The sequence below is a fragment of the Panthera pardus genome, unplaced genomic scaffold, assembly GCF_024362965.1.
Source record: "Panthera pardus isolate Hobbes unplaced genomic scaffold, ASM2436296v1 HiC_scaffold_23, whole genome shotgun sequence".
Classification (NCBI taxonomy): Eukaryota; Metazoa; Chordata; class Mammalia; order Carnivora; family Felidae; genus Panthera; species Panthera pardus.
The window spans coordinates 4,068,742-4,088,471 of record NW_026526799.1 but is presented as its reverse complement, the minus strand read 5'-3'; the positions used below and the strand labels follow the sequence as shown (position 1 = coordinate 4,088,471).

Sequence of the window (19,730 nt, the reverse complement as noted above, 5' to 3'; positions counted from 1 at the left end):
TCTCATTGGCTGCCGAGACCCCGCCCAGGCCGCCGACAGCCAATCAGAGGCGCAGGGGGAGGGGGCTGCGCGTCGGGGAGCTGACGCCAGCACAGTTCGAGAAGAATGTCGCGGTCCGCGGCGGGCCGCGGGGGGTGCGGGAAGGCCGGGCCCGCGCGAGCCGAGCCCTTCGGCCGCTGAGCCGCCGGCCATGGAGGACGAGCAGCCCGACAGCTTGGAGGGCTGGGTGCCGGTCCGCGAGGACCTCTTCGCCGTGCCCGAGCGCCACCAGCTGCGCTTCCTCGTGGCCTGGAACGACGCGGAGGGCAAGTTCGCGGTGACCTGTCACGACCGCACGGCGCAGCGGCGGCGGCGGCGCGAGGGGAGCCGGCCCGAGCCCGAGCCCGCCGCGTCCCCCCCCAGCTGGTCGGGCCTGCTGTCGGCCGCCGGGCTCCGCGGCGCGCACCGGCAGCTGGCGGCGCTGTGGCCGCCGCTGGAGCGCTGCTTCCCGCCGCTGCCGCCCGAGCTGGACGCGCGCGCCGGCGGGGCCTGGGGCCTGGGGCTCGGGCTGTGGGCGCTGGTGTGGCCGGCGCGCGCGGGCCCCGGCGACGCGGCGCTGCAGGAGCTGTGCGCGCGGCTGGAGCGCTACCTGGGCGAGGCGGCCACCGGCTGCGGCGGCGCGGCGGTGCGCGACGCGCTCTTCCCGGCGGAGGGCGGCGCGGCCGACTGCGAGAGTCCGCGCAACTTCCGGGAGCGGGCCCTGCGCGCGCGGTGGGCCGCGGCGGACGCGCGGCTGTGCCAGGTACGCGCCGGCCTCCTCCCGCCGCGCGGGGTTAGGGGTCGCTGCAGGGGTGCGGCCGGCGTGGGGGTGGGGGCTGTCCCGGAGCCCGGCTGCGGGGGAGCCCGCTGACGGTGGGCGGGGACCGGGCGGGGCGCGCGCAGGTGTGCAGGCGCGCGTCACCCGCAGGGGAGCAGCGAGGCCCGGGGAGCGGGCGTGCGCAGGCGGGTCGGGGTTCATTCCAGGTGGGGAGCCAGCCCCCGGCCCCGTTCTCTGAGATCGCTGGCGGAGTCGGCGGTCGTATTCGGGGAATACCGAAAGCGGAACTGGGAACGTCCCTTAGTACACGGGGGAGGCGACAACACGGACTAGATGTAACCACTTTCAGGTTCTGCGAAAGAGGGAACAGGAATAACAGAGACCTAGTGTTCTAGAAGATCAAGGGGCCTCTAGGAGAAAGGTGGTGAGAGTAACGCAGACTCGGTCAAATGGAAAGCGGGGGTGGGGGGGTGGGGGTGTGTGTGAGCTTTATTTATCGATTTGGAATAGCAACAGGAGTGCTGTTTTAAGCTTGAAGGAGGTCATTTGGGAAACCGAAGAATTCATTCTTTGGCAAACTTACAGAACTTAAGGGGAGGGGGGACACGAGTTCACCAAAGGGTTTAGGAGACAATGTGGCGTGTGTATCCACAATTTACTGTGGGTGGCCAAGATTTAGTGCTCCGACCCCCTGTCCGTTCTCATTATAGGCCATTCTTAATCTGGATTTTTCTGTGCCTTCTCTTGAATTTTACTTAATGTCTAATTTGGAGATTGAGTCGGGGAAGGGGGGGGGGGGGCGGGGAATCCCAAGCAAGGCTCTGGGCTGGCAGCTCGAAGTCCAATGGGGTGGGAGGGAGGGCTAAAACTCAGGAAAAGTGAGGATGTGACCTGAGCAAAATCAAGAGACTAAGGTTAGTTGAACCGACTGAGCGGCCCCTCTGTGCATTCTTTTGCAGAAGAGGGGTGTGAGAGGAGAATTCAGTCCCATTTCAAAATCTTAATTACATCTTCTCAAGCTACATATAGAATGAACTTTTACAATTAAAATGGTTGTATAAAAGGAGTTTGTTAGTGCTGCCAGCTACTGAATGATTACAGTAATGATATTCTACCGTGGATATACCATGACTTAATTTACCCATTCTTGTTTTATTGGGCATTTTGGTTGGAGGACAATAGCTTTTTAATATTTAATCGGTATTTAAACTTTTAAAGTTTAGGACATTGGGACGCCTGGATGGCTCAGTAGGTTGAGCTTCTGACTCTTGGTTTTGGCTCAGGTCATGATCTCATGGTTTCATGAGTTCAAGACCTGAGCTGGGCTCTGCGCTGGCAGCACAGAGCCTGCTTGGGATTCCTCTCTCTCTCTCTCTCTCTCTCTCTCTCTCTCTCTCTCTCTCTCTCTCTGACCCTCCCCCACTGGTGTGGTCTCGGTCTCTCTCAAAAATAAATAAATCAACTTCAAAAAAAAGTTAAACTTTAGGACATTAAGGTTTCTTTAGTTTTGTTATGAGCTTATAAATACTGTCCATACTGAGCTTTATTTACCTTTTGTCTTCTAGGTTCTTCAGGAGCATGATAAAGCCCACACCATGGTGGCATTAATGAAAGTCTATCGAGAGGAAGATGAAGCTTACCAGGAATTAGTTATGGTGGCAACCATGTTCTTCCAGTATTTGCTGCAGCCGTTTAGGGATATGAGAGAAGTTGCAACCTTATGTAAGCTTGATATTTTGGTATGTTTTCTTTATATTTTTATATTATCAGATTTACTATTTATCACATGTTGTTTCTTTCATCACATTTAAGATTTCAGTCTGTGTTTGCACTTTGGGTTCACCCTTCTGTTCAGATGATAGTGGGGCTATAGCAAGGTGGTATTTATTTATTTATTTATTTTAGTGTTTATTTACTTTTGAGAGAGAGAGAGAGAGAGAGAGACAAAGACAGAGTGCTACTGTGGGAGGGGCAGAGACAGAGACACAGAATCCAAAGCAGGCTCCAGGCTCTGAGCTGTCAGCACAGAGCCTGACGTGGGCCTCGAACCCACAGATTGCAAGATCGTGACCTGAGCCAAAGTCAGATGCTTAACCAACCAACTGAGCCACCCAGGTGCCCCAAATTTATTTACTTTTTTAAAGTAATCTGTACGCCCAGCGTGGGGCTTGAACTCATGACCCCGTGATCAGGAGTCGCATGCTCCACTGACTGAGCCAGCCACGCGCCCCTAAACAATTGTGTGTTAGAGAAACATAACTTGATAGCATGCCTCTCCAGAAAATGTTATTCTAGTAATGCACATTGAAAGTAGATTTTTCTCTTTCTTTATGCCCCAGAGTATCCTTTTGTCTTCCAGGTGGTGCCTAGCTTAGAGCCTTATTCATACTCAGTAAGGGATTGCTGAATGAATGAAATTGAATCAACTAAGTAGTGGTAATAAAAGTAGCTGAAATCATCCCTGTGTCCAATTTCCTTTCAATTTCCTATGGCTCTACATTACTATTTTCTCTTACTGATACAGTTTTCCCTTCTTTTGTAGAAATCCTTGAATGAGGATGATCTGGGTCCTAAAAGGATAGTGGCCTTGCAGAAGGAAGCCAAAGAATGGAGCAGAAGGGCTGAAGAAGCCGTAGTCTCTATTCAGGACATCACAGTGAATTATTTTAAAGAAACAGTAAAAGCGTTAGCAGGTAACAATTTAAAATTCTATTCTAAGATGTGTGTCATTTTCATTTTGTTCAAAAAACATCTGAGGGCCTCTTGAACACCAGGCGCTGTGTTTTCTAGGAGCTGGGGATTCAGTGTAAGGAGAAGTATAAACAGACACTGCACGGTCTGGTGAGGGCAGAGAAATCCTATTTATATATTCACTCAAACACATGGAGAATGGCAGTTAACAACTGGCCACATGAAGGAGAGAAGCACGGGGCTCTGAGAGCCACCGAGAGGAACGAGGCTCCTTCACTAGGTCAGTGAAGGCCTCTGGGAAATAGCCCTTGCCCTGATATCTGGAGGGTCGGTGGGAGCGGAGAGAGCATCACAGCGAGGGAAGAGTGTTCCAGGAAGAGGAAAGGGCACTCACAAAGGTGCCCTGGCTGGAGGGAGCTTGGCAAGTGTGAGGAACGGCGAGTCTCGGGGCTGGAGCAGAGATGAACAGGGGAACATGGTGGGAAAGAATGCGGCAGACGGCAGGGATGGGGGTGGGGGACAAGGACCTCCATCTCATCTGTAAGTCGTTGATGATGGCTCCAGACAGGACACCGAGTGTCTCCCAGTTTAAGTTACATCCGTAAAGTGAAATGCCATGTAGCTATTAAGCATGCTTCTCTAGATCTGTTTTTTGTGAATGGTGACACTTCCACTATCTATCAAGTGAAATAAATAAAATACAAAAAAGCAGGATGATCTTGTGGGGTGTTTTTATTTTTTGGTTTTGGTTCAAACTGCCTGTCTAGCCGGACGGACATAGAAACAGTCTGGAAGTATATGCACCAAAATGCAAGAAATCCTCACCTCTACTAGGTGAGATTCAGGATTTATTATTTTTCTTTTTTTAAAATGAAGTATCTAAAATTTTTATGTATGTTTTATTTTTGTGACAATAAGAGGTCATTAAAATAAAACAAATTTTCTTTTAAAAAGGATGTTTTGTAAGTAACGTGGGAGGCAGTAAACAAAGAATTAGCTCGGGATACATTTTTCTCCCTTTTGGTGAGTTGTAATTACGTTTTATTTTATTAATTCCAATCCGACAGGAATGCAGAAACAAATGGAACAGGATGAGAAGAGGTTTGGCCAAGCTGCCTGGGCCACGGCAGCTCCCAGGTTAGAAAAACTCAAGTTGATGTTGGCCCAAGAGACCCTGCAGCTCATGAGGGCCAAGGAGTTGTGTTTAAATCACAAAAGAGCGGAAATTCAGGGAAAGGTAAGACAAAGATCAATGAAACTTGGTTTAAAAAAACATACTCTTAGGGGCGCCCGGGTGGCTCAGTCGGTCTGACTCTCGGTTTCGGCTCAGGTCATGATCTAGCAGTTTGTGGGTTCAATCCCCACGTCAGGCCCTCTGTTGACAGGGCAGAGCCTGCTTGGGATTCTCTCTTTCTCTCTCTCTCTGCCCCTCGCTCCTTTGCTCTCTCTCAAAAATAAATAAACTTAAAAAAAATCTAAAGTAACAGAAAAACACACCTTTGGGTAGTGCCTTTCTTTCCAAACACAGTTAGAGCTTCCTTGCTGCACCCACTGCACATCTACTGGCTGCGAATGTTGACCGCGGGAGGTTGGCAGGAAACTTCCTTTCGGCCAAGATGTTTTTGAAATATTATATTGTAGGGTGCTCCTGATAAGAACACTGAGCTCAGCCCTGAAGTAGATGAGATACTTAAATCAATCAAGCAGTGTTTCAGCATGACTTGAGGGCAATAAAAAGGTACTTTATCCCAGGATCATAGCCACTTAAATTTCTTCCTCTAATGGTAGGAGTTTGAAGCAGGAAATGCTGCAAATGCCTCACGGCCATTTATTTTTCTCGAAAGCCTAAGTATTTTCATATGTTTCAAGGGTAAGTTAAAATATTTGCAACAAACATCAAGTAAGGCATTTTTGTTTTATTAAATGAAATGGAACAAGGTTTCCTCTCTGTTAGTTTTATATTTGGTATTAAGCAAAGAATAGAATAGTGCTCAAATGCATCTAATGTTTGCTTTTAATGTGCTAGTTATTTTAACCTGCTCTTACTTTTTCCATGAAAACCAGATGGAAGATCTTCCAGAACAAGAAAAAAATATGGACGTTGTTGATGAATTAGAAATACAATATTATGAAGTCCAATTAGAACTGTATGAGGTTAAATTCGAGATATTAAAATATGAAGAAATACTGCTTATTACACAGTTGGACTCAATTAAAAGGCTTATAAGAGGTAAGATTTATACTTAAATGGGTATGTTAAAATGTTTAAATCACGCCTTCAAGACAATACCAAGACTGTGTTACCACTTCTTATAAGTTGTCTAAAACATTTACTGAAATTTCCTGAAGTTTCCTTTTAGCATTTTTGTTTTCCAGATGATAAATTCATCATTAAACACACAGCAAAACCAAGGAAACTGTTATCACCCCAGTTCCATCATCTAGAGATCCTGACATAGCCTTGGTTATATGCTGATGTGTATAAGTAAATATCAATTTCTAAACCAAAACTATATACCCTGTAGAGTAGCCTCTTTTCATTTAATACCTAAAAACCATCTTTCCATTTGAGTAAGAAAAACATGAAAAATTTTAATGACTGCACAGCATTCATTATGTGTACGTACCGTGATTTCGTTTTTCACTCTTGCAAACGGTAGTGTAGTGGGGAGCCTTCCTCTACACGTCTTTGCATGTAAGAGAGAGTGTTTCTTTGGAATAAATTTCCAAAGATGGAATTGCTGGGTCAAGGACAGTGCAAATTTTACATCTTGACACGTACCTGCTTATACTAGAATAGTCCCTCAGGATACATTTTTTCCTGGCCTCTATTATTTTCTGACTTCTAAATTCCATACTATACAATGGCCTTGTAGGTTGAGGTTGTGCAGAAAGACGCTCCCCGCAGCAGATTATGAAAGCACCTGTTTCCCCATACTTACAGCATTCTTTTCAATTCTTGCCTCCCTGATAGAAGAAAATGGCGTCTTGTAGTTTTCATTTCTTTAATTATAAGTGTAGCAGGCATGGGGCGCCTGTGGCTCAGCCGGTTAAGCTTCCGACTTAGGCTCAGGCCATCATCTCACGGTTTGTGAGTTTGAGCCCCATGTCAGGCTCTGTGCTGACAGCTCAGAGCCTGGAGCCTGCTTCGGATTCTGTGTCTTCCCTCCTGTCTGCCTCCCCCCTGCTCATGCTCTGACTCTGTCTCTTAATAATAAATTAAAAAAAAAAAAGTGTAGTAGGCACATTTTTGTATGTGTACTGGCTGTCTGTATTTCTTTCATTAACTGTCTATCCTTGGTCTTTGCCCATTTTTCTTGGAATGTTCCCTTTCCGTACTAAGGCTATTACTCTAGTATCTGTCAAATGTTGCCAAAAACTTCTCCTTGTCATTTGCTTTCTCTTGCCTTGCAGAAATACTTCATTTTTATGAAGTCCTATCTGCTTTTGGTGAAGTCTTCCCGTGTTTGTTGTTATGCTTGGCAAAATGCTCCTCATCCCCAAATTATATCAATATTTTACTTACGTTTTCTTTTAGTATGTTTGTGAGTGAAAAAAAAAAAATCTCTTTGGGGCTCCTGGGTGGCTCACTGGGTTAAGCCATACCAAATCTGAACATTTAATTGAATCCTGAGTATTCAAAAAACTTTGCAGTAATTTGAGGTTATAAGCATTTTACATATTTAGGAAAAAATCCTACTGAAAGAGTTAATCCAGAAAGATGCATGCCAAATTGTTCATAATGTTTTCCTCTGGGAATGGGCTCCCAAAGGTTTGGGAAAGGAAGAAGAAAATTTCACTTTCTATTTTATTTAGTTCTGCAGAGCTAGGATTTGTCACAATTAGCGTGTGTTTTTAAAAGATATGTACGTAATCACGATTAAATGTCTTTAAGGCACCTTAATGAGACACTGCTGGCAGAATGTGGGTTTCCTTTCTGGAGGGCGATCGAGTGCTAGCTGCCAAGAGCCTTGACTATTCATCTCTAAGGAAGTAATAAAAATGTACACAAAGACTTTATGTTCAGATGTTCATCACGGTGAATTTGATAATAATGGAACTTGGAATATTTCTAACGGCACAGAGTGCTTCAATGAGAGAATACTGTGTTGCCATTGAAGTTCTCTTTCCATCACATGGAAAATGTCCTCTTAGCACTGTTACTGGTGTGTGTGTGTGTGTGTGTGTGTGTGTCTACACCCCCCCACACACACATGGGTGCTAACAGCAGCTCTCCCTGGGTGGCGGGGTTACAAGTCTCCCGTACTTCCCTTACACTGAAGGTATCTTCATGTGTTATTTTTTATACCAAACACGTTTTAAATGTCACCACTATGTTTCTAGATAAAGAGGGGGAAGTTGTCTATTACGACCCATGTGAGAGTGCAGAGGAACTTGAGGCCATGGCTTGTGTGGCGGGGCTGCCTGGCGACGAGAACCTGGAGGCGGCAGAGCTGAGGCGGCAGCACCAGCGCCTGGAGCGCAAGCGGGGCAGGATCTGCGCCCGGAGGGCCTGTCTCAGGAACAGACGGGTGGGCAGCCCGGAGGCTCTCCTCTCCCCACTCAAGATAAGGCTCTCGACCACACAGTGATTCATTTCTTGCGTGTTTATATAGATACCAATGGCTGCAATTAAAGAAAATATATGTATATTTTTGAAAAGTATATTTAAAAGTATACTTTTTAAAAGTATAATCCTTTTGAAAAGGATTCTGTGTCTTTTGGGATTTAAGCATTTACCATAATCTCTAGATTTTGATCGATCTATTCAACAATTGTTTGTTGAATACCTGTTACATACACAGGTATTTTTAAAATCACAATAGGTAGAAGCTTCTCATAATCAGCTGGAGTAAATTCTAAAATTTGTTTCTAAAATTTATTGTAAACGTTGATTGTAGAATATTAGAAATAATATTCAGCTCATTTCAGTCCTTGTATTTGGTGTTTTTTGTTTTTTGTTTTTTTCTTAATTTTTAAAAACTCTGTGATATGGGGCGCCTGGGTGGCTCAGTCAGTTAAGCATCCAACTCTTGATTTCGGCTCAGGTCATGATCTCACCGTTTGGAGGTTTGGGCCCCGCATCAGGCTCTGCACTGATGGTGTTGAGTCTGTTTGGGATTCTGTGTCTCTGTCCCTCCCCGGTGCTCTCTCTCTCTAAAGAAACAAAAATAAAACTTAAAAAAACAAAAACAAAAACCACCAAAAACTTAATTAATACATAAAAGGTGCACCTGAGTGGCTCAGTTGGTTGAGTGTCCAATCTTGATTTCGGCTCAGGTCATGATCCCAGGGCTGTGGGATGGAGCCCTGAGTCGGGCTCTGTGTTGAGATGGAACCTGCTTCAGATTCTTCCTCTTTGTCCCTCTCCTGCTCACACTTTCTCTAAAATTAAAAAAAAAGGAAAAAAGAGGTAACACACCTTAAGAATGGTTAAGTTTAGTTAAAATACAGTTTTTAGTAGAATTTTTCAGGTGTCTGTAGGTTGCATATGGTCATGTAGTTATGACTGGAAATACTATTGTAATATGAGGAGCTGAGTTTAAAATAATCCCATTGAAACCGATTCTTAGGACACGTGCCATTTAAGAACGGGGGACTGCCCGCGTGTCCTCTCATTTCCACTTGGAGGGTTTGCTTTTTCGTCTTTCGTGGCGCTGAATCCCAGCTGTGGTCCTGTGAGTGGGTACCGTGGACTCTGTAAGGCGCCCGTCAGCACACATCACGAGGCTAGCGGAGGCAGGATCCTGGAACCACAGAAACTCGTATTAACAAACGCCTTACGTGACAGCACAAATACAGTGCCTTCTTTTAAACTCCTTTGCTATAGCCCACAGTAATATTAAAAACCACGTACGTGCCTTGTCTTACTCTCCCAGGATCAGTGCAAAGAGAATCATCGGCTCCGACTACAACTGGCTGCAGAAAGTATGAAACACTTTCATCAGCATCACAGTATCCAGATGGTAAGTGGCTGTAGAGAACGTGGTTTATATTTGCATAATGTGACACACTGTCTTAGATCTCTAGAAACTGGGGCCCCACTGCCCCGGGGCTGCCAGGTGCCAGCCTTGATCCTGGGGAGACTGCAGTCCAGTCCTGCAGCCTGGGGAGGGGACGTGGGGGTGAGACCCGGGGAGGGGGTAACGTCGCGTCACACACCCTGTCTCTCTCAACACTTTTAGTTTGAGAAATTTACAAATACACGTTTGCTTAAATACAGAAAAGAGACAAGATAAAAGAAGAGGAGCAAAAGAAAAAAGAATGGATAAACCAGGAGCGCAAGAAGACACTCCAGCGATTGAGAGCATTTAAAGAGGTAAGTTCCAGGGGCGCCTGGGTGGCCCGGTCAGTTGAGCCTCTGACTTTGGCTCAGGTCGTGATCTTGCAGTTCGTGAGTTCGAGCCCCGCGTCGGGCTCTATGCTGACGATGCGGAGCCTGGATCCTGCTTCGGGCTCTTGTCTCCCTCTCTCTGCCCCTCCCCTGCTCAGCTTTGTCTCTCTCTCTGTCTCTCTCAAAAATAAACATTAAAAAATAAATAAAGGTGTAAGTTTTACAAATAATTACCCCTCACCTCCATTTTCTGGAGAAATGAAGGCCGCGCATCCTAGGAGAAAAGTATAAAGTATTATGAACCGATAATTTGGAACACAAGATGTTCCTCAAATGCCATCATTTTTAGTATAGAAGTAAAAAACAAGAATATTAAAATGTTAACATTTTTCACATTGCAAGACACCGGGGTTCTTGCTCTCTCCTCCTGACCCAGTGGTGCTGACTCTGCCCGCCATGCTGTTGACCAGCCAGAAAAACTGAAAACAGTTACATTGCCCTCAACCTTAGCTTGCTTTTTCCTGACTTTATTAACATTCTGTAAAACGCAGTCAAGGAGGGGCACCTGGGTGGCTCAGTCGGTTAAGCGCCCGACTTTGCTCACGATTTTGCGGTTTGTGAACTTAAGCCCCACGTCAGGCTCACTGCTGTCAGTGCAAAACCCGCTTCGGATCCTCTGTCCCTCTCCCTCTGCCCCTCCTCTGTGTGTACTCTCTCAAAAATAAACATTAACAAAAATGAAATGCAGCCAAGGAATCCCTGTGACCTAGTATAGTTAAGTACTCTGTTAAAAGTGTATAGGTTTAAAAACAAGTAGCTACTCATTTAAAAATAACGTTAAACTAGCTGAATATAAAACATAAATCTGTTTGCATCACACAGATCCACGTTCGTAGCTGCCCCACAAGGGAAAACGTCCCACGCCCAGACAGGACTCTGGGATAAGGTCTTGAAGGTGTGCTGTGCTACCAAGGAATGGGGCCCCTGGAGTGATAATCATGCCACGCTGACCTCAACTTGTTTTCTGATGTGCTCATAAACCAGCACCTAACTGCATACCAGCCCGGTGCTAGACATTTCCCGTTCTTTCTCATTTAATCCTTAACCCTGCGGCCCGCGTGATGGCACAGCGTCGCTCGGGATTGTGTGCGGCCGCTTGTCTCCTAACTCTGGAGCCGCAGAGGCCTTCTCCTGCCTGGGCAGCACATCAGAACTGCTGATGCCTAGACCCCACCTCCAGAAGGAGGGAGGGTGAGCCGGAGGGATGCTGTGTGAAACCAGATGAAGGTAGAGCGAATGGGCGCAGGACAGCTGGTTGGTCAGCTCTCGCCCGAGGGCACTGGTTAATGGAGCCTGGATGGAGGACGGATCCGGGGGTGCAAGTCCGGCTCTTTAGCCCCGAAGCATCCGATCAGGATCAAATTTTCAAATCTGGAGGTGGGAGGGATAGACCGAAGGAAGGGGACAGAATCAGGCCACCTGCGCTCTCAATAGACTAGAAGGATGAATTTAAAAATCTAACACGTTGACCTCACACTGGTGGTGGTCTGGAACGGAACCTGTCTCCAAGGTGTGCGAGCTGAGGGTTTTTTGGCCTTTGGAGGTGTGGATTTCTCCAGAGGGTGGTAGGATGGAGTGTGTGGGCTTTAAACGTAGGGGAAAGAACCTCGAGAATGGAGTTTCTTCCAGCCTCCTAGCAGTCACTTGTGAAGAAGTTCGAGAAAAGCCCGGGACTCTTTAAGATGTACGAACAGATGAGTCCTCTGTAGAATGAGGGGAGTCTGTTTACCAAGAAGTGCCACCCTCAAAGGGACAAAGCCAATCTGAGCACATTTGGAAGGGGGAAAGTAGGAGAGGGAGAAGACGGGAAGTGAATCACTTGATATGTGACACTTGTTGAGCCCAGACAGGTTGGGCTGTTAGGAGGTAAAGGATTTAGTGTGTCTTGAGTGAGCCCTGGGGACACGGACTGCCCAGCACCATGAGGCAGAACTCGACAGGCCAGGGTCACAGCGACATGCCGGTGCCCGGATGCCGAGGAGGGGTCCTTGGGGTTTGGGGATGGCTGGATGACCTCCCGAGTCTGGCCCAGGGTTTCCAGGATTCTGATTCTCCCGGCATAGGATGACGGAAAGGCACAGTATGGTGGCTGCATGACCAGCAGCCGCATCCGTGAGGTTTGGGGCTTATTGCCATCGCTCTTCTGTCGTGGAAAGACTTAGAAGAACGTGGAGGAGAGGGATGCCTGGGTGGCTTAGTTGTTGAACGTCCGACTTTGGCTCAGGTCATGATCTCGTGATTCATGAGTTCGAGCCCCACATCGGGCTCTGTGCTGGCAGCTCGTTTTAGGAGCCTGGAGCCCGTTTTAGGATCTCTGTGTCTCCCTCTCTTTCTCTGCCCCTCCCCCGCTCACGCTCTGTCTCTCTCAAAAATAAATCAACATTAAAAAATATTTTTTTTAATAAAAAAGAAGAAAAATGTGGAGGAGAGAGAAATGCAGGCACCCCTTGGAGACTGTGCAGGTTCTGTCCCAGACCACCAAGTGAGTCGAATGAATGTTTTGGTTTCTCAGTGCATATAAAACTGTGTTTATACTACAGTGTATTAAGTGTGCAGTAATAGCATTAGGTCTACAAAAAAGTACATACCTTAATTTAAAAATACTTTATTGCTAAAAAATGCCATCCGGTGAGCTTTTAGCAAGTTGTAACATCTCTGCCAGTGGAGGGTCTTGCCTCGATGTCGACGGCTGCTGACTGATCAGGGTAGTGGCTGCAGAAGGCGGAGGCCGTGGCCATTTCTTAGAATAAGACAACAGTGACGTTTACTGCCTCATACAGGCGCAGTTTGGGCGCCCCAGAAACAACTGTAATAGTAACAGCAAAGATCACTGATCACAGATCATCACCGTAACGATGAAAAAGTTTGAAATATTGCAAGAATTGCCAAAATGTGACACAGAGACCCCAAGTGAGCAAATGCTACTGGAAAAATAGCACTGACAGACTTGTTCGACTCAGGGTTGCCATGAGCCTTCAACTGATTAAAAAAAAAAAATGCAATTTTTGCAAAGCAAAATAAAGGGCAATGTGATGAGGTATGCTTGTACTCTATCATGAATTGCCCTTTTGGTGTATTACTACTAAATTTACATTAGTATTAGCCCATCGTATACATGCTCTGCCAGTTTCTTTTTTCACTTAAATTACATGGAGATGTGTTCTTATTTACAGATAGATAGGTAGATCTAGTTCATTTTAATGGCTACATAGTATTAACATTTTATGTTTTATTGGCTAGTCAGTGCCTACATTAGGGACCACCTTCCCACCACTCAGGATTCGTTTTTTATAAGATTATGTTTTTCTTTTTTAACATTTTTTAATGTTTATTTTTGAGAGAGGGCGAGTTGGGGAGGGTCAGAAAGCGGGGGAGACAGAGGATCCAATGCGGGCTCTGTCCTGACAGCACAGAGCCTGATACGGGGCCTGAACCCACGAACCACCAGATCACGACCTGAGCTGAAGTTGGGATACTTAACCGACTGAGCCACCCAGGTGCCCCTAAGGTTATGTTTTTACTTATCAAACTAATACTTGAGAGACCAGAATGTTTTCTTTTTCTTCTTTTTTTTAATGTTTATGTTTTGTTTTATTTTTTTTTTTTTTATTTATTTTTGGGACAGAGAGAGACAGAGCATGAACGGGGGAGGGGCAGAGAGAGAGGGAGACACAGAATCGGAAACAAGCTCCAGGCTCCGAGCCATCAGCCCAGAGCCTGACCCGGGGCTCGAACTCACGGACCGCGAGATCGTGACCTGGCTGAAGTCGGACACTTAACCGACTGCGCCACCCAGGCGCCCCTGTTTTGTTTTATTTTTGAGAGAGAGAGAGCATGAGCAGGGGAGGGGCAGAGAGGGAGAGAGAATCCCAAGCAGGGTCTGTGCTATCAGTGCAGAGCCTGATGCGGGGCTCGAACTCATGAACCGTGAGATCATGACCTGAGCCAAAATCAAAAGTCCCCTGCTTAACCGACTGAGCCACCCAGGTGCCCTGAGACCGGAACATTTTAAGTTCACATTTTTAAATTATAAAGTTTACTGTAAACCTAAAACTTAGAGAAAAGAAACATGTGATAACCATCACTTTGAGGTGCACTCCAGGGGAGTTTTTCAGACAGCTGTTTTACGTGGTTGTGAATTTAACACCGCGTCATCTGTGTTGTTTTAGGATGTTTCACGACTTTGTACTATTTTCGGTTTTTCATTGCTGCCTACTATTTTAAATAAGTTCACCATAGTTTTCTGAAGTAACTTCCTGTTGTTGCTCTTTCGAGTTTTATTGTTCATACTAACACTAGGAGTGTTTTCACCTGCATGTACACTGGCCTGTCTTTCTCACAGAGCAAGCGGTATCTATCAAGGGATATGGATGCTTCCTCCGTAAGAACGGCCTTCGTAGGCAGGCTGGCCATCCAGGGTGACGAGGAGACACTCTGTGAACGAGAGCATTTGCACCAAGCGTCACCCTTCGGATGGTTCCGGTCTGCGGCCGCTTTCTGACCCCGTGTTTCCTCCCCAGAGGCGCCCGGGCGGGTCTGCAGCGACGTCGCCGTGCTCGGGGGCTGCGGCCCTGCACCTGCCAGCTGGGCTCGCCCCGCAGACGGCTGCGTCCCCAGTGGACGCACCTGACGGCAGCGATGCGAAAACCCGCGAGGATCGGGACTGTTCTGGAAATACCGACCAGAGCTCTGTTCCAGCTGGTGACCAAACACGCTCCAAATCCAGTGAGGAACTGTCGCAGCCACCGCCTCCGCCGCCCCCGCCACCACCACCGCCGCCGCCGCCCCTCCCTGGTCCTTACGCAGATCGCCAGAACTCGGCCCCGAGGACTCCGGGGACAGAGGAGCCGCTTCCCCTGCGGGGCGAACCGCCTGCCGTGAGAGCGCGCCACTGCGCAGCCGCAGCGGGTCCCCGAGGCCCAGGTAACCGCTGCTGCTCCCCCCACTCGGCGCTGGTGGGGGTGGGGGTGGGGGGCGGGGGAGGCGATCAGTCCCCCTCCCATCAGGCTTTGTCAGCGTTCTCTCCGGTCTTAAAACTCCCCAGTGCTCGCTGCCTTTAGTGTCACTCTCTGACTGCAAAGTCAGCACAGTCTGAGTCTCACAAATGCGAACTCGCCTTGAAGAAACCAGGTCTACGCAGTCCGTGGTCACGTGACTTGGGATGTCTGTTGCCGCACCACCCGTTTCAGGTTAAGACTTCGGCGCCTGGAATTCTCCGTGTTACTGTTGAGTCTGTGAAGTCATTCACAGAATGAAATCGTCGCGGCTTAAGTAGAATATTGGTTGGCACTGACTGCAGAGGAATATTAGAATATCCCTGGCTGTTCTCACAGACTGGTGGACTGAGAAACCTTACTTAGGGAGAGCTTTCTAAAATGAAGTGGTTAAAAAAAAAAAGCAGCCCACGTCTTGCCTTTGCAAGTACAGTACACTGAATACACGAATTTTCTGTTTAAGGAGGGCTGAAGCTCTGACTTGCAGCTCTCGTTTGGTCTGATCCACTGACTGGTGAGACTGGCTTAAATCTGCCCAGACCCAGAACCTACGGCTTAGGGGAGGGGGGGCGTTAGACAAACGTGTGCACGTGTTACAAAGACTACGCCTGAGCGCCCCCACCTAGAACACGCAAGATTTCTGCAGCAGGTGATGGGAATCGTGGGGAAAAAAACGGTTCCAAACCGTGGTTCCGGTATTCTGGTTATTCGGACCTCACGGGTCACTATCCAGAACCAGGTACCATTGAAAATGTCCACACTGTTAGGAGGAGACCCAGCTGGCCCATTTCCACAGGGTCTGCAACAACGTAGTGTAGTGAAAGCAAGAGCTCACATGCCTGAGCCTGGAGTTTGGAAGTGAGCAGACCTCCGTGGGGGACTCATCCCGGTTCAGGGTTGACACACACACACACATCGCCCCATTTCACTGCAAAGAATAAAAAAGTGTGAGTTAGTACCCGAAATGCCCAAGTGTGAGGCTTTGTCACTCCTGGAAGGGAGCTGTGATGAGAAGTCGTGGGTTCAAATCCAGGCTGGACCAGTATTTTGTTAGAGCACGGCCTCTCAATCCTGAACCAGAAACGACTCCCGTCTTGAAGCCTCACCTGGACACCTCTACGTTAGTGACCACAGTCGTGCCCCCGTCTCCAGCAGGTAGAGGTCAAAGATTTTACCCCCTCGGGGGTCTCAAGGTGCCTGAGGAGAAAATAGCTCCTCCTCACCCGGGCCTTGACACTCTGATTGAATTTGTGTTTTGACAGCATTGTGCACCCTCAGGTAGAAGGCGTGCGTTCGCTCGGGGTTACCGGCGCGGGTGCAGTCATCAGGTATAAGCAGAGGTGCGCCAGCCTGGCCCCCGTCAGGCTCACAGAGCCACTGACTAAAGTCTACTTCCAGCCTTTTCCCGCGCAGACCTCCTCCCGTCACCGCCACAGAATGAGTCACCGCTGACTAACATCCAAGAGTGGTGAAGTCAGGGGCCGCCTGGGGGGCTCAGTCGGTTGAGCGTCCAACTTCAGCTCAGGTTGTGATCTCGTGGTCCATGAGTTCAAGCCCCGCGTCGGGCTCCGTGCCGACAGCCAGGAGCCTGGAGCCTGCTTGGGATTGTGTGTGTGTGTCTCTCTCTGCCCCTCCCCTGCTCGTGCTCTGTCTCTGTCTCTGAAAAAATGAATACACCTTAAAAGATTTTTTAAAAAGAGTGGTGGAATTAGAGAAATACAGCAGGTGCGCTGTAGGGAAGGAACACGGAGGAGATACAACTTACTGAAACTGTGTGCAGCTCTCATGCTTACTGGATCAGGTTATCTGCACCCAGGTTTTCAGCCCTCTTCAGGATCACACAAAAACACAACACCTGCATCTTGTAAAACAGCCACTGGGACGAAAGGCGTGTGTGACTGTGCCTGAGTTGCTGTGACTCTGAGGGAGTGGCGGGCAGCGAGTGGCCGAAGTGAAATATTAGCGATTAAGCCACCCTGTGTTCAAACAGGGAGCTAGCGGTTGACCTTTCTCGCAGGTGTTCAAAGCATTTGTTTCACGGAATGATTATTTGCTGAAACCGTGTTATTAACCTATGTGCGACGTAACCCGTAACTGGTACAAAGGGGCGCCTGGGTGGCTTGGTCGGTTAAGCGTCCGACTTCGGCTCAGGTCATGATCTCTCGGTCCGTGAGTTCGAGTCCCGCGTCGGGCTCTGTGCTGACAGCTCGGAGCCTGGAGCCTGTTTTGGATTCTGTGTCTCCCTCTCTCTCTGCTCCTCCCCTGTTCATGCTCTGTCTCTATCTGTCTCAAAAAAATAAATAAACGTTAAAAAAAAATTAAAAAACAAAAACGCCCTGGTGCCTTGGGGAGAGAGAGTGTGGGTTCTGACGGTCCTTGCTCTGTCCGCTCAATTTCAGGATCCATGGACGAAGTGCTGGCCTCCTTAAGGAGCCGCAGGACCCCTCTGCAGAGAACGGAGGTGACCGCCTCGCCCCCTCCCCGCGCCTCGTTCAATGAGCAACTTCTGGCTGCCATAAGGCAGGGGGTCAAACTGAGGAAAGTTCACTCCGGCCTCGACCTGAGCCCCAGCAGCAAACCGACCAGTGACCTGGAGACGAGTATCAAGGCGGCACTCCAGAGAATCAAGAGAGTGTCTGCTGACTCGGAGGAGGAGGATGGTGACGAGCCGAGCCCCGGCAGCGAGTGGGACCGCTGAGCTCTCCTCCACGGCCGACGGCACCGCCCGAGCGCTTGAATGAGACGCAGGCCCAAGGTCTGTTCTTGTAAAGGCACGTGAACAGGTGGCCGGCCACATAACAGCCCCAGAGACCAGTGGGGCGTGTGATGTGGCGGCCTTTCTTGAATGTTGTGGCTCCTAAAATCAGGGCGGGACGTAGAGACGTGGGGACATGCGCACACCAAACTGTTGGGATCTAAGAACCCACAGTATTAGCGGCGTAAGACAAGAGTATTTGTTTTTCACCGAGGGTGATCTAGAATCATTCCCTTCTTCCAAAAAAAGGCGACGCTACTACGTTTAGCGGCGCTGTCGTGCTACTGACCGTGTCCTCTCGTCTGGTGGAGCCGTGGCCTCCCCACATTTAAAGGCTTGAACGTGGGGGCGCCCGGGTGGCTCCGTCGGCCGAGCGTCCGACTCTTGGATCCGGCTCAGGTCACGATCTCAAGGTCACGGGATCAAGCCCCGTGCCGGGCTCTGTGCTGACAGCATGGAGCCTGCTTGGGATCCTCCCCTTCTCTCTGCCCCTCCCCGGTTCACGTACTTGCACACTCTCTCATAAATAAACAAAACGAGATAAAGGCTTGAATGTGAAGATGGTTTTAGCAAGAATCAGAATAAACCGCTTATATTCAGGAATTCTTTTAAATATTTTAAATGAAATATATTTTATGTATCAAGCACATATATAAACTTGTAATAAAGAACTATTTATAACGCATCAGTGTGATTCATGAGGAAATGAGACACTATCTGAACACAGCTGTCCCTGCCTGGCAGGGGGCGGGAGGAGGTCAGGTTTTTAACAAGATTTTAGATAAACATTTGCTTAAGCAAATACTAATAATGAGGGAATAATGCTTCACCTCAGGAACTAAAGTCTCATGTCGGAATCTTTCCTCCGCCTCACGTCATGTTACGATCGGGAAGGGGAAGGGCAAACACAAGGCGGTCTGTCTGCTCGTTTCTCAGACCGTCCAGGGCATCCGCACTAACCTCAAACCCTCACCGTGGCCACAGCAGTCCAGGGTTTCCACAGAACAATATGAATCGAGCTTCTTTTATTTCCAGAGAAAAGTGATTTACCAAAACCGGTTGTACTTTCGGTTTCTTCTTCACTAACTACACCCCGAGTGAGTCCGGCCCGAGGGGCTGCAGCCGGGAGGGATCCGGGACCTTCTTCCACTGCTGCAGCCTGGACCTCCACGAGTGGCTGGAGACGTTTCAGCGTGGCCGCCAGTGGCTCACAGGTCCGTCACCCGTCCTTCCTTCCCCGAATCTAGAACTGTGAACACACGCACGTGCAGCCTCTGCAGCCGGATCTGCCTCAGCCCCGTCCCCACCACAGACAGGCCGGGCTCAGTCCCAGAACGTTTCTCGGGGAAGAATTTGACATTTATTTATTTTTTTAATTGTTACTATTTTTTTTACATTTATTTATTTCGGAGAGACAGAGAGAGACAGAGCACATGTGGGGAAGGGGCAGAGAGAGAGGGAGACACAGAATCTGAAGCCGGCCCCAGGCTCTGAGCTGTCAGCGCAGAGCCCGGCGCGGGGCTCGAACTCACGGACCGTAAGATCGTGACCTGAGCCCAAGTCGGACGCTCAACCGACTGAGCCACCCAGGCGCCCCAAGAATTTGATATTTTAAAAAATGGCAAGGTCAGAGCTTGACTGGCCTTCCCTATGCTTACTTTGCAGATCAGTACTGTGGTAATTACTGTAATCTCAGTATTCTGAGATGCACTCGGGCTTGGATAGTTCTCCGCATTTGCTTTCTAAGGTCTGCCAAAGAGCCTTCGAAACAGGATCCTTTTCGGAAGAGAGTTCTGCCAATTAAAGCTCCTCGCTCAACTGTCTTCTGTGCATCAAACCTTCTCCTTCTCCCGAACTCCCCCACCCCCCAACCCTCCCTTCTCCCCGTGCTTCCAGCCGAGCTGCTGAATGAAGCCCAGACTGGCCTCAGGGATTTCAGAACCGTAGAGGAGGACAAGCGTTAGCTCCCAGGGCCTAAGTCCCAAACTCCAACCCATTCTCCTGAGTGCCCCCCGTCACTCTCCCCCCTCCCCAAGTAGAGTCCCTCCCAGCTCCCCAGCCCCTCTGGCGCTGGGCACCCAGTCCTCAGGGACCTCACCT

At 48.7% G+C, this 19,730-nt stretch overlaps 1 protein-coding gene and 1 long non-coding RNA gene across 2 annotated transcripts; one reads left to right on the top strand and one right to left on the bottom strand.

Moving 5' to 3' along the window:
* Positions 1 to 79: 79 nt before the first annotated feature.
* Positions 80 to 18,315, top strand: WHAMM (WASP homolog associated with actin, golgi membranes and microtubules). Its single transcript, XM_053888635.1, has 10 exons — positions 80 to 781; positions 2,362 to 2,535; positions 3,339 to 3,489; positions 4,555 to 4,724; positions 5,552 to 5,717; positions 7,832 to 8,019; positions 9,367 to 9,453; positions 9,711 to 9,806; positions 14,402 to 14,804; positions 17,275 to 18,315. The coding sequence occupies exons 1-10, from the start codon at positions 191 to 193 to the stop codon at positions 17,571 to 17,573; spliced, it is 2,325 nt and encodes a 774-aa protein (XP_053744610.1). The 5' UTR covers positions 80 to 190; the 3' UTR covers positions 17,574 to 18,315.
* LOC128772703 (uncharacterized) lies at positions 3,338 to 9,373 on the bottom strand. The gene is made up of 2 exons (XR_008416865.1): positions 8,549 to 9,373; positions 3,338 to 8,113 (listed from the first exon to the last, which is right to left on the bottom strand). It is a non-coding gene; the product is annotated as an uncharacterized LOC128772703 (long non-coding RNA).
* Positions 18,316 to 19,730: the final 1,415 nt, after the last annotated feature.